Genomic DNA, 15,577 nt, shown 5'->3' on the forward strand with positions numbered 1-15,577 from the left:
TTTAACCTCTTGCTCCATGTAGCATCTTTACATTACAACCTATGTCTTACTCCTTTTTGTCTATGACCATTGACCATCTGATGGGTATGCAGTTAACTCTTCCTGTATTTTTTTCCCATCATTATTATATTCTTCTTTATTTGGATTATGTTTTTTTTACCTATAATGTATGCAGCACTTTAAAGCAATAGCATGTTCACTTCTATTTCTTTTCCATCTATTTTTCACCTTTATTCTTGCTGCCATCTTGATTGCCTTCTCTGTCTTGTCTATATGGTTTTATGCTATTTGGCCCATATTGCTCTTTTTGAGGTTCACACTCCAATATATTTATTCTTTGGAATCCCAATTCTACCTGAGATAAATCTTCCACTACCCTAACATGATGGCTTTATCACCTCATCTTTTTTAGCCAAATGTTAACTTTATATAAATGTTTATAATCTTGATATTGGAAATGACATTATTTATTTCCTGTATTTTTAGTTCTATAATACAGGCAAAAGAACTTTCTTTTTTCCAGTACTGGATTTTCTTAACTAATAAAGAGATTATTTACAGAAAAACTGAACTTTGGTTCATGGTAAAGGTATGTTGCTGACTGTAGGTAAAGGTTATCAAGAGGGCCAAAGTTAACTAATTGGCTATCTACCGACTAGTTTACTTGACAGTGTACTAGTTTTAGAGCTAACAGATTTACTTGGTGTAGCTAGAGCTTTTGTACTGTGTATATTTGTACTGGATTAAATCAGATCTTCTCAGCATTGGGGATGCATGATTTTGTTAGTAAGTTATTCCTGATATTTTCACAACAACTTATGATAATTTTAATGCCACACTGTCCATATGGACAAAAATCCATCTTTTTTTTTACCCAATTTTCATCTCAAATGAACATTCTCGTAGCTTACTTTTCAAAAGGGGTTTTACAGCAATACCTAAAGTTAAGATGAAGACCACTTTTCATCTGATATATTCACTCCCTCTATATGGGCTCAGCCATTTTGACTGACCTTTTAACCACCATGCAGCCAAGAAACTATACATACTATAAGTTTTGGTGTAGTAAGTGTGTCGTCAGGAAGTATGGCAGGATTTAGTAAAAATGAAAAATCTATTGTGCACAAAATAAATCAGATTTTTTAATTAAATGTTTTTATTAAAAAGTTGTTTTAAATTTATGGAATCAGTCTGATTTTAGCACTGACCAGTCTTGAGTGCAACAGGATTTTCATGTTAAGACTAAAAATACTTTTTTCACCATAAAATTTGCATATCCCAAAGAACCTTCTAAATAAATATCAATTTTTTTTTCTCAGTAAAACTATATATTTTATCTCTTATTTTCCTATCATAACAATATACAGACATGGTCCATTCTACTTTCCTTGTAACCACCACAGAAATAACAGAATAAATTTTAATTACTCTTTCTCTTTCTAGAATGGCTAAAGATTGTAAGGGAAAATTAATTATTTATCCTAAATGGCAATGCTTTAGATTGTAAAAGCATACCCTGAGCCAGAGAACCATTCAGATGAACAAGTGAGGGATCATTTTTTAAAACTAATGTGTCACTGTCAGAGTTGGAAGTTTAGTTATGTTAAAGTTTTGAAAATAAATAATTTCAGAATCTATGAAAGCAAAGATATTAAGTTTTTACTATATTATATTTTATCAATAACTCCTATTTACTATTGTGGCAGATTTACTATTACATATTTATTTTAATATTAATATTTGTCTAAGTTAAATTTATATTAAGAAATGCATGTAAGTTATACTGTTAACTATGTATTGCAAAATTCCTGCCTATTCACTAAAGATGTATAAAATTCTTGAGTGTAGGAATCAACTATGTGCATGCATAAACACTAGTAATTGTCAGTATTGTTATTCCAGCTGAAATTTCTAGAAATTCACCTTGAGCTTTTAAAATTAAAGTGTGAGTTGCCAAGAGACAGTATATATTGTTGGCTTGCAACAGTTGGTATACAATAAACTTTGGAAACTATAACTGTGATTAATGCTTGTTAGTCAGGAACTTCAGATGTATGACCAGAAACGTTTGTAGATTTCAAACATTACAAACCATTTAACTTCTGCAGATTAATATCAAACATTAGTATTTATATGAAGACATTATACAACTTCAACAGTGAAAAATTTGCACGTGATCAGTGAAGAGCTAGATATCTCCTTGTTAAATAAATTGTGCCTATATAATCTCAAAATTAATTTGCTCATCATGAAACCTCGATAGGATATGAAGGAAGTTCCAGTTCATATAGAAGAATTAATATTGTTTTTAAGTTTGTAAAAGTTTCATACATACACTAATATTTCTAATAGCCATTATTATAAATTTTGTTATTGTTTGTATATTAAAATATATTTGTTTTAAGAAAGAAAAACTGTATGGATCAATCTTATTGGCAAATATCATAAATTTGGTACATATCAACATTTAATTAACTTGTAAATCTAAATTACAATTTAACTTAGTTTCAGGCTATATGATATAATAATATGTAACATAATAAATTGGAGGCTTGTCCAGGATAAATTGTAATATGTAACATAAAAATTGGAGGCTCATCCAAGAGAAATTCTAACATGTTGCAACTGTATTTTTCAGGGATGTTTTATAGAGAAATGGAGAAAACATTTATGAAATGCATATAGACAAAGAGTTTAAATCAGTTAATAATGGGAGGGGGAGTCATTGACAGAAGCAATTAGTGGAACACCTGTTTACTTCTTATACTTTTCCCCACATTTCCTATCTGTTGTTTTTTTTTAATATTATTTTAAAGCATGAAAATACGACAGTTTGTTCATATACTTTTTACGAAAGCGCACTACTGACCTTTTACAACACAATAATATTACTAGGATAATTAGAGGTCTGCCTGTCACAATTTATGGTGTTTGAATGAATTAATGTATTATGAACCTTGATTATTTGCTTCATATATTGAAATTTTCAATATTACTTAGTTATTTTCTATTCACCCATATTTCAAGAAGTAATTTGCATATAAATGTAAACATTTTTACCTCAAATAAGAGGCATATTCTTGTTCATGGATCATTTATATATTAGAAACTGAATTAAGAGAGTCACACAAAACTACATGTATACATCTGAATGATTTATTATTAACCACTATATCAAATCTTCATAAATTAGCAAAACCAAGGATACTGTAGCATGGATAAGTCAGTTAAATGTTTCAGGGAGGAACAATTTTTATATTTACATACAAGTTTTTATTTTTTGTATTTGTGATAATCCTGTCTTTGCATTTTCTAAGATTGAACTTGACTCCCTACACATGACATAGGAGTATTTTACTAACTGAAGTAAAGAATTAACTAGTATTGGAATAGCATTATTTAAGAAAAACTCAATTTTGTTTCACAGTTAGTGAAGTTTTGTTTTGGCATTTGATTTGGTAATGTGTGACCAAATAACTTTTTTCAGAGAGAGAAGTAGATAGTATAAGTATGTTGTTTACGTGTGTGTGTGTATATATATATACATACCCCTCTTTGTTATTTTTTGTATATTAATGTAGTGTGAATGTTCCATGTTTTAATTTTTTTCTCTTGGAAGACAAGAAATTGAAGCTACCCTTCAGTTGATGAAAAGAGCAGAGAGGGACTTATCACAAAAACAGAAGCAACTGGAAGAGTGGGAAAGTCGACTTCAAGAAAAGGAAGCCCTACTTGAGAGACACAAGCTTTGCATGGTATGATTATTTCTGAGTTCATTCAAAATCTTGTGAAAAATGTTTAGTATTTTCAAGTAAAATATATGTAAACAGCTCAAATCCAGCTAAACATATCAAAACTATTTATAATATAATAATCAGTAGACATAGCTAACTGACTTATTTATATCAACAATATGAATTTAATCTTTCTTTTTAATTGCTCATTAAGGATCTAACATTAGTATTTTTTAATTACATGCATGTGTATTCTTTTGTTTTAAACTTACAAATTGTTACTTTAATAGCTTCCATGTTTATATTGGACCTATGGATATTTCAGTATGTATTGGAAACTTGAAACCTGTAGAATGTTTCAGAGGTTTTACTTACTATGATATAGATCTGCAAAATCTGAGAAAGTAGTTTTTAAAATAATATTTAAGTACAACATTAAAAACAAAAAGTTGCACAGTTTATTGTCTGCTAGTTATGTTTGCATGTTACATTGTAAAGTGTATTTTTAAAGCCTGAGGACCCTTTAAAATAAAATGCTTTCATGTTAAGTATACTTACTTGCAGCTTCTTACATCATAGCCCTCTAGATACAAGTAAGTCAAAAACCTTTTTAACAGTTATATTTAAAATTTAGTTAAACTACTTTATTATCAGTGTATTCATCAAACTTGGCATCAAAATGTAGATAATAAGCCAAATTATGTTAATATTGTGTTCAAGTTTTAATTTACATATTTCAGTGAATTCTGAATCGTCCAGTTCAGATATTCTTCCACCACTATTTGAGATTCTGAGTTATAATGCAGATTACAAACTTACAGTAGAGATATTGCTGAGACACAGTATAATTTTATAGTTTCCAGTGATTTTGAAAAACAGAAATATAAACCAGAAAGTCAAACCTTCATCCTAATTTCACTTCTTTCACATGCTGCCCTTGAAACAATCTCCTAACTTCTCTCTAATATTTGCCGTTATTCATAATTAATAAAAAGAGAAAATTTTAATTCGCTGAATTATGTAAATGGCTAGCTAATTCTCACAATACCCTTTCAATTATTTGGTTTATGGCTTCAAAGCTGCTATCAGTCAGTTCACCTCAGTCAAGAAAAGCAAATATGCTACTGCACTCATAAGCTTAATTTGAAAGCCACTTAAATTATATTATAACTATGCAGATATTAACTTACACATTCATATTATTTATGTTATACTGAACTGTTGATTGACTCACTGAAGAGACCATAAGACTCCCAGAAACTTCACTTATATTTAACTCTTAATCCAAACTGACTACAAAGTTCAAAACTGAAAAATAGATTACCTAAGATTTCATCAAATGAGACTAATGTGTACAGTTTACATCAGATTTTTACCAAAGGGCACTGAATGCCTATAGTGCCCCCTCTCTGAGATTATTTACAAGACAGATAACTGTCATTTGTAACACAGAATCATTCAACAAACAACAAAATAATTCAGACATATGCAAAATATATTTTTTTTTATTGTTCACAGCAACATTTACAGGCATTGTATTTTTTTGTATTTTATTCTTTTATGTCCCTAATTCAAAAAGATAGATAAACAAACATTAGGAATTTCAAAACCTGTGAATATGGATCATAAAAAAAGTGATGAAACAAGGCTGGAGTTGTTGTATACATTAACTCAAACTAGAAAAAATTATTTTGATTCTACCAAATGTAATTTTAGGTAACAGCATGGAGACCAGATAGGGTATTTGTAGTTTCATTAACTAGGCTACAGTATTTCTGGTCTTGTTTCCTTTGTTTATGATTCCTATTTGCAGGTTTCTAAATTCCCAACTTTAATTATTTGTTGGTTTTTTGGTTTTTTTTATGCTGAACAATGGGCAACCCCTCGATGTGGATTCCTGTACATGGTGAGGGAATCTCCCAGGGAAGGTTCTGTTCGGTCAGTTTACTTCCTCTAGGATCTGAACATCTACCCATGTGTTTGCCATGCGTGGTGAAGTGTGAAGGGAGGAGAGGATCCTGGTGGTTGAGGGGTCTAACCCTAACACACTACTGAATTCCTGTAGACGGCTGGCCTTAGGTCAATTGGCTGGTCCACTTGGGCTAGGGTCAACCAAGTACTGGTGTTGGATGTTCTCAACAAGAGTTGTGTACATTGCATCTCATGCTAGTGTTTGGGTATAGTACTCACAAAACCCTGGCATTGCTGCAGTTCCCTTCTTTGGCATTGTAGTATGTTCCCTTGTAGAGCTCCATAATGAGTGGGGTAAGTGGGCACCAAAATGTTCTTTTTTTTTATTATTATTATGGATCCTCCTTAAAGAAAATAGAGAAAAAACAGTCATAGGTAAACAACCACGTCTTGAAGATTCTGAGCAGCAATCTTCAACATCTGTAACACCTCTTACCACATTTTCTTATACTACATTCTCTTTCAGATAAACATTTAGAGCAGATGTCTCCCTTTTTTCATTCAGAATGGACTTGCTGGCTCTCCAAAGTCAGTAAATAAGCTTTGCTCTGGTGACATATTGGTGGAAACATCCACATCTCAACACAGTGAACTCCTTGCAATCAAAGACAATTGGGGATATACATATTGAGGTTATTCCTCATGCTACTTTCAATTCCACATGAGGAGTTATTGCTGAAAGGGATTTGAAGAACATCCCTGATTAAAAGATTCTTGTTGGTTTCTCCATTCAAGGAGTTTCTGTAGTGAGGAGTATCTCCACTTGCAAAGATGAAATTACGATGTCGACCAGTGTCCTAATTCTGACATTTACATTACTGCATCCACCTGCCACCATCAAGGCAGGTTATCTTAACTTCAAGGTACAGCCATACATTCCAAACCCTCTCAGATGTTTCCATTATCAGCGGTTTGGTCACTTGAAAACATCAGGCCGTGGTTCCTTGAAATGTACTTGTTGTGGTGGCAAGGACCACTATGCCTATGAGTGGGAAACAGACCCTCTTTGCATGAACTGCAATTGCTCTCACCCATCCTACTTTCGTTCTTGCCCTAAATGGTGGGAAGAAAAATAGATGCAGCATTTGAAAATGATTCAAAACATTACTTACCCTGAGGCTCAAAAGTTGCTGTTCACCACTTCATCTTGGAAGTATATTGCTGCTCTTCACCCCACTACTACAGTGGGAGTGCAGATGGATCTCTCTGTGCCTCAAAAAGAATTATTCCCAAACCAAATGAAAAGTCTTTTGACTTTCTTGGTTAAAAAAGTTGATGAATCAGTGTAAACACCCATCAATGCCCCTAACATACATTCCAGCAAACCCCAAGATCCACTTCCTTTGGTTCTGGGTATGGGCATTTTCTTGGGTACATCTTCTTCTCCCACTCCAAGATGCAAAACGATTATTCATTCACATCCTCTGTTGCTGTAATCCTCTTACAACTACAAAGACCTACTCAATCGACCCAGGGCAAGATCCATGGAGGTCAACAGACTTTCCTTGAATAAAGACAATAAAGAAAAAGATATGGATGTAAACAGAAGGGTTCTCTACCCAATTTACCTACTCATAAATAAAAATGGCCACCTTGATACAATGGAACTGTCGAGGTTTATGCTCTAATCTGGATCACATTAAACTACTAATTGCTTCCTACCATCCTGTAAGGAAAGACATATAGTCAACATTCAACTTTAAACAGTTTTCTTTGTACAGAAATGACAGACTGTGTGATGGATAATTGCATGGAAGGATGATACTGTTGGTTGATCAGTATGTGCCCACACTGTCTTTGCCACTCGACACAACCTTGGAAGCCGTAGCCATCTGTGTTTCCTTGGGTCATACCATCACTGTTTGTTCTCTGTACCTTTCACCTGGAGAGACCTATGATCAATCAGACCTTGATGCTCTCATTGAACAGTTGCCATCTCCCTTTTTACTCCTGGGATACTATAATGGACATCATCCCCTCTGTGACAGTGCTGTTATTGATAAGAGGGGTTGCTCTGTATAGTGTATGCTCTCTAATCACAACCTTTCTCTTTTCAGTACTGGTTCTTCTACTTATTTCCATGCACCTAGTCAGTCCCTTACTGCTATTGATCTCTCAATTTGCTCCCCTTCACTATTCTCCCACTTTTCATGGAGGTTTGACAATAATTCACAAGGCAGTGATCATTTTCCTATAATCTTGGGAGAGACTGGCCATGGTCGATGCCACCCAACCTGCATGCCCCAGTGCAAGCTGGATCAGGCACACTAGCCCTCTTTCACTGCTTTTACAGAACTTGATCCTGCCATCATCTGTAAGCCATCAATAGACAACTGTGTGCCAGCAGTAACTAATTGAATTATACAAGCAGCTGCTCAATGTATTCCTAAAACCTCCACACATTTTCCACTATATCCTCATCCATGGTGGAATCCTGCCTGCCACATGGTATGGAAGGATAAAAAATTGGCATGGAATACTTTCTGTAAATATCTCACACTCTCAAACCCATCGCTTTCCAGCAGGCCCGTACACATGCTTGGTGGGTAAGACATCAAAGCCAGAAGGAATCTTCACATCTGGCATATCTTCTACCAGCAGTTCCAAAGTCATATGGGACAGGGTTTGAAAGGTCAGTGGGCAATATAATTCTGTCCCCCTCTCAATTTTACTCTCTGATGCCCAAGAAGTAGCTGATACCTGGATAATCACCATTATTCTAGGTGAAAGCTTTAGCATGGTATCAAGCACTTCTGCTTCTTCCTCTACCTTCTTAGCCATCGAGACTCAGGCAGAATGATCACCTATTGGATCACCCATTTACACTGGTGGAACTCAACCTGGCAGTACATCACTCGGACCTAATGATGTACACTACGAAATGCTGTGCCATCTATCTTCTGCTCCTCATTCTATTCTTCTGATTGTTTTTAACTGGATCTGTTAGGAGAATGATTTTCCTGATGCCTGATGCCAGCCTATTGTACTACCTTCCTCTAAGCCTGGAAAAGGTCTCAAGATTCCTTCAAACTATCATCCAATTGCTTTGACAAGCTGTCTCTGTAAGACCTTAGAGAGGATGGTTAATGGTCCTCTTGTTTGGTTCTTCGAATCAAACAACCTCCTCTTGTCCATACAGTGTGGGTTCTGACGACGGAACTCCACCATGGACCACCTGATTCAACTTGAAACAATCATCAGAGAAGCCATTCTCAAATGACAACATCTTGTATCAATATTCTTTCACAGTAAGAAGGCTTATGATACAACATGGAGGTATGACAATTTGTGACACTTCCATTTATATGGATTACATGGCCATTTACCCATTTTTATTAAACATTTTTTAATGGGCAGGTGATTACAAGTTTGTGTGAGTTCAACACTTTCCCATTCTTTTCTTCAGGAACTTGGAGCCCCTCAGGGCTGTGTTCTGAGTGTCACACTTTTCAGTATAAAAATCAATGTCATCACTGAACAACTCCCTCTCACTGTTGCAAACAGGCTCTATGTCAGTCAACAACTTTCACATTTCATGTTAGTCATCAAACATGATATACATTGAGTGGCAACTGCAGACTGTTCTCAATTGTTTTAACTTCTCTCTCTCTAAAACCATTTGCTTGCACTTTTGCTACTAATGGGGTATTCACCCTGATCCTGAACTCCGTAGTGGTGAAGTTGTGCTACTTTTGGCCCTTGACCTTTATACCATACATCAAGCAGCTATGGGTGAAATGTACAAGAGTACTGAACATCCTCCATGTCCTCTGTTCCACCACTTGGGGAGTGGATTGATGTTCTTTGCCAAAGATATATTATGCTCTTATTCAATTGAAACTAGACTATGAATCACTGGTCTATAGCTTTGCCAGGACCTTGGCCTTAAAGATACTGGACACCCTTCATTATCAGAGACTTCAGCTCTGCAAAGGGGCTTTCCACCCTTCCCCAGTTCAGAGCTTATACACAGAGTCTTGTGAACCATCCTTTACACCTCTGCAATTTACAACTGTCTTTACTGTATACTTCAAAACTTCATTCCTTATCAAAGCATCCTACCTGGGGTTGTGTTTTCGTTCCTCGGTGGGCCATGCTTCTTCAGAAGAGATAATCTGATATTGCTCCTATTGGTCTTCGTATCCAGGAGTAATTGGATGAATTAGATTTGTCCCTGGATAACATTGCTGTATCCTCTGGTCAGTCCATTCCACTATGACTTATTACAGTCCCCAAATGTGATCTGCCTTTAAGTCCTCTGAGAAAAGCAGACACTCTCAAATGAAAATACTGTCTGTTATTTGCTGAACATATTTTGAACCATCCTTCCATTCCTATTTATACAGATAGTTCAAAATCAGGTGGTTCTATTGTCTCTACAGTGGTTGTGCACAGAATCCCCTCTACAACTTCTGTGTTCACTACTGGAATGCATGCCATTTCTCTTACTCTGGATCTCATAGAAGCTAAACAGTACTCAAATTGCACTATTTATACTGACTCGCTTAGTTCTTTACTGGCCCTCTAATCACTTCACGTTAGTTCTCACCCTGTTCTTGCCAATATTTAAATATGACTGGCCTATTTTTCTTTAACATCTACTTCTTTCCAGTTTTTCTGAATACCAGGCCACGTTGGTATTTGCAGCTAAATCTGTCTGCTCTGGCATTATCACTGCTGTGCCTGTTTCATACATGGACTATGGTCCTGTATTCAAGATTTGGCTCTGTGCCAGTTTGTAGTCAATTTGGAGTGAGCAATGTGAAAACAAGCTTTACCAAATAAAACCCTTTATTGGACTTTGGCCGTCTTGCTTTCATAAGGTTTGGAAAGAGGAAATTGTTCTAACTAGACTACCCATTGGTCACAGTTTTTAACTCATCATTTATTTTATTTGGGACTAATGCACCAATGAGTCTGTGTAACACTCAGGTCACAATAGCCTATGTTTTACAGTCATGCCATTGTTAAAACTTTCAACAACAGCACTGTTTTAAACATGTTTTGTCCCAAGGTTTATCTGTAACGTTAAACAATGTTATTGGTGATGGTGACACTTTCCACCTTGGAAATGGTTTTAATTTTTTAAAGGCCATTAATCTTTTTAATGCTACTTAAGTTTTTTAATTTATACATTAGACCTTTTTTTAATGTGATTCCCTCTTAAGAATCGGAGTACATCTAGTTCGATTTGAAATTAGAAAATGGCAGTAATGTCAAATAACTCAAATCTAGGACTGGAAAGGCCAACTTCAGGTGACTAACACTGCTGTTTGAACTACCTGTTAGTCATTCTGGCAAGTTAAAATAATTAAACTTTTGCTACAAGTCTTTTAAAACTTGTATTACTTTACTTTTTGAAAATGACCATATTGTTGAATAACTCGAAACTAGGACTAGAAAGACCATCTTCAGATGACTAATGGTAGTTTTAGAATTAAACCTGTTAGTCTTCCTGGTGAGTTATGATAATTACAATTATGGTACAGAAAGTCCTTTACAACTTGTATTACTCTAGTTTTTCTCTTACACCTGTAGACTAGATGTAAAAATTGGATATAATGCTATTTATGATTTTAATTCAAAAATTAAACTTTGTCTTATTTTACATGTCTCATGAAATATTTTAATCTATTTTTTACATTTCAGTTACTTTTATAATAATAATAAAGAATAAACAGTAAAAACAAAAAATAAAGTGCTTACCCAAGAATTTTTTTTTCTTGCTATTAGTTGTCATTGAGAATTAACCTTACTTTTTTTATACTAATGGTAGTAATGCATTAAATAATTTGTACTTACTTAAATAATGCACCAAAGAACATTGTAATTTTACTGGCTTTCTAACTATGTAACAAGAACTGTTATAAAATCATCCAAACTAGCCATTGTGATTCTTGTGGGGACCAAAGTTGTATTGAGTGAAACTGATGCACTTTTGTTCAGAACACAACATAACCCAATATATCATTTGATGGATGAAAACCTTGACTTTCTGTTTGTTATAGATAATATATAATTCAACATAAGAGAGAATTATTAATATGTCCTGAAAGAGAAGGATGAGACAGGTGGGTTAATTACTTTCAATTTCATTTTGGAGGGGGGTGTAGATAAAATAGAAATGAGAAGATACATAGAAAAAATGTGTAATGTGAGTCATACTATGAAAAATTCAGGAGTTTTTAAAATGTTTTCCTGTTGAATTATCTTAAAACTTATGTATGATTAAACTATTGATTATTTTTGGAATAATTTATGCTATTCTAATTGGTATAATGTAAATAAAATATAGTTTAATAAAATGTTGAATATAAGAAACTAAACCCTTGTGTCATGTACAGAAAAGAACACCCATGGTAAGAGGGTTAAAGGAATGCCAGATATTTGTGAAAAAGATAACTTCAAGAGGTAATGATAACATCATTTAACTAGAATCATGAAGTCTTTTAATTTTTGTAAAATATACAAGAAATCAACTTTTCAATACCCCTATGACCTTTGCAGTAATTTATTTAGTATTCTACAAAAGGTTTGGATGCAATATGCAAAGCATTTTTGTTGTAGGCTGACAATAGAACAATGTTAGTTGGAAAAAGAAGAATTTACAAATGGGCCATTTTGAGATATTTTTTTCTCCTTGTGAGCCCGACATGCATGCTTTTTTGTGCATTTTTATACATTTACAGTTTTGGCGCTCAATAGTAAAGGTTTTAAGGTGTTGTTTGAACTAAATCTTTACTGTGTAAGATTCCTTTGCTTAAACGTTCTTTTCGGGTTTTGTGCAATTCCCTGTGATTCCTATTATGAACCACTGTTGTAGTTCATGATAGTTGAAATAAATAAAAATTCAGTAAAGATATAACAATTTGACACTCACTAACTTATATGAGAAAATATATGTATGAAAAATTAAATTTTCAGCAAGGTATGCATGGGAGGTGCATTACTATTCAATGTTTTGTCTTACCATAACTTGAGCTACTTGCTTGTTGGATGTAAATAGCTTTGTTAGACATGTTTAGTTGTTAGATATGGCTCAAAGAGCAAGAAAATAGTGAAAGCAGATGCAAACTGTTATGAGCCCATGATTGTCTAGGATAAATAATTATAATATTCTATTACAGTTTGCAGTCATTCTTATGGGCAAAAAAAAATTGTTACTTAGATTTATTTTACATGTTTTTTATGATGATTACAAGGTCATTAGAATGGAATGAGCTCTTATAATGTTTGACTCTAAAAGATATAAGACAGAATATAAAGATTTAATGAAAAACAAAAATATTTCATGTTCTAGATGTTATGCAAATGAAAATTCAAAACTGTAAGATTAAAAAAAGATATTTTTAATCTTAACATGAAAATCACCTTGCACTGAGGCTAACCAAGAGTGAGAGTCAGATTACGATTTTATAAGACTACTTAAGTAAAAGTACTTAATTAAAAACTGTAATCTTATGTCCTTAAAGGAATTGCAATGCTTACAGAAAGTTTGTCAAAATTTGTAAAGATGTGGTAACAACATTAAAGTTATAGTATGTATAGTTTCATGATTAAACGGTCAATAAAAATGTCACTTAAAATGACTAAGGCAGTATAATGAAAATTGAATCACTTTTCAATATCTTAAAAGTAATTATTTTGTGTAACCTTGAGAAATCATACTAAAAATATATCTGTTAAAGGTGTGGTGATACAGCAATACAAATACAAGTATCATATTGTGAAGTTGTGATGTTATTGTACTAATACGTTATCTGTACAGAAAAAAATCAGAATTTTTAATAAGGTATTTTTGCTAAAAATGAATGGTTAAATAAATAAAGATGAGTCTTGTGTACTACATGTTGTCTTCATTTCTTTTATCAAAGACATTACATGTAAAGTGACATAATAAATTAACAATAACAAAATAGAAAGACAAATATTAACTTTTTTATTTTACTTCTCTTGCCAGCTGCCATTTAGTTAATAAAACCTGAAAATTTGATTTGAGAAATCTCTGTAAAGTGTGAAGAACTTAAATAAGACAGTGTTTGTAATATAAATAATAAATTACAGACAATACTCTGAATCTATGCAACAAACTCTTGGTAAAACTTCTGTATCTAGATGTGTATCGTATTGACTGCTGTGATAAGATATACACCTCTAGTGTCTATGCACAAATCTGAAAAGAGAAGAAGAGCACACTTTTGGAATTCAGTTACAATGAAATGTTTACTTGTAGTAATTTAGTAAATGTTCAGATATAATATTTGAACTTTTTTTGTCCCCTTTATTATGTGCTTCAAAATTGTCATTTTGCCTGCAGAGACTGTATGATCATGATGTCTATTCCTGGTCAGAAAATGATGTGGTAAGTAACGTATTTATAATATTAAATACTTTACATATTTCTGTGTATGTTAAAATTTGATTTATTTTTAACTATACATTCTGTGGAGTAATTGGGTTTTGATACAGTGGAATTACTTTATGATGATAAAGGATACATCTAAAGTTTTACAAAAGAAGCAAAATTGTTAAATGAAAAATCAGGAATGTGTGGATAACAGTACAACACCTGATGATTTTTGACATGGTGCAACTTCTAAATGGGTATAGTATTCCTTCCACCCATTCCTACTTCATACACTTTTTGAAACCTGGTAATTGTTCAAACTAAATTAGACATGTATATAGGTAAATCTATCTGTTATAAACTTTGTTTTAGCAACCAAGTACATGTATATAATCAAATCATGTGACTCTTAAGAAAATGCATGACATCATTTGGGGATGGGGTGTTTGATGTCAAAAGTATGGCCTGAAGTTTCATTAGTCACATTTTGTTTAAAGAAGATATTATAGCTGTCTGAATGGTCAGGGGTGGGCAGGTAGGCCAAAAGAATAGTATCAAAATGGTGATTTTTGAAATTTTTAAATTTGTTGAGTATTTACAAAGGATTATCTGCTGATCAAACTCAATCCATGTCTATAATCAGATCAAAGTTCAAAGTGAAACGTGGAATAGGAATGGATAGAATGATGGTCACACCCAGGTTGCACTGTTAGAAACTTCCAAATAATGTAATCTTACCTTGTTTCCTTACTTTCTGGTCCTTCCATTCCAGTTCTCTAAGGTTTTCTTTCTTTTTTTTTTTTTTGTACTATGTCTAGAGAGTGACTGATATCTTCTCATAGCTTTTCTTAGAGCTTTGGCTAATATCTTTGCTATCATTTCTCTTCCACCTAGCCTGGATGACAACCTTAATGACGAGAAACCCACCTGAAATAAAAACGTATCTCATAATGGCTGTTATGGGTATTAACACTTTTATTGATAAGGAGAGAACAATGTTTTGACCTTTCTAGGTCATCTTCAGGTTAAGGTCGAAATGTTATTCTCTCCTTATCAATAAAAGTGTTAATACCATACCAGTTGTTCTCAGTAAGAGGATGACAACCTTTTCTTTGGCTGGATTAATGTTTTGATGCCTGCTATTTTTTATGGTATTTTTTAATGTAATTTTAAAAATGACAAAAATAACTAAGGTTTTCAGAGAAAAGTTTGCATGTCTACAACATTATGTCAGATTTTAATAAAAGATGTTGTGGTTAGGTAGTTTATAAAATATTATTTTTCATTCTCCCTCATCTAGATATGAAGGATTCAGTGACTTGTGTTCTGTGCATGTGTTACAAATCTGGCATGGTTTAGTAATTAGGGTGCTTGATTCTCAATTTACAAATCATATGAAAGAAATACATCAATGAAAATACTCATATTTTCAGCCATGAGACATTATAATGTGACAATCAACCCCAACAATTGGGTAAAAAGCAGTCCAAGAATTGGTTGCAGGTGGTGTTGACTTCTTCACTCT

General features: G+C 33.4%; 1 protein-coding gene across 3 annotated transcripts in view; it reads left to right on the forward strand.

Annotated features, from left to right (window-relative positions):
- The window catches only part of LOC143252965 (mitogen-activated protein kinase kinase kinase 20-like), a 149,768-nt gene that overhangs the window by 95,337 nt on the left and 38,854 nt on the right, over positions 1–15,577 (forward strand). For all 3 annotated transcript variants that reach the window (XR_013029274.1, XM_076505918.1, XM_076505919.1), the window contains 2 exons: positions 3,620–3,755; positions 14,023–14,067. Coding sequence is in view for 2 of the 3 variants with exons in the window: in XM_076505918.1 (XP_076362033.1) it covers positions 3,620–3,755; positions 14,023–14,067 (181 nt within the window). In the remaining variant the exon portion in view is untranslated. The remainder of the gene's footprint in view (positions 1–3,619; positions 3,756–14,022; positions 14,068–15,577) is intronic.

The sequence above is a fragment of the Tachypleus tridentatus genome, chromosome 6 (assembly GCF_004210375.1).
Source record: "Tachypleus tridentatus isolate NWPU-2018 chromosome 6, ASM421037v1, whole genome shotgun sequence".
NCBI lineage: Eukaryota > Metazoa > Arthropoda > Merostomata > Xiphosura > Limulidae > Tachypleus > Tachypleus tridentatus.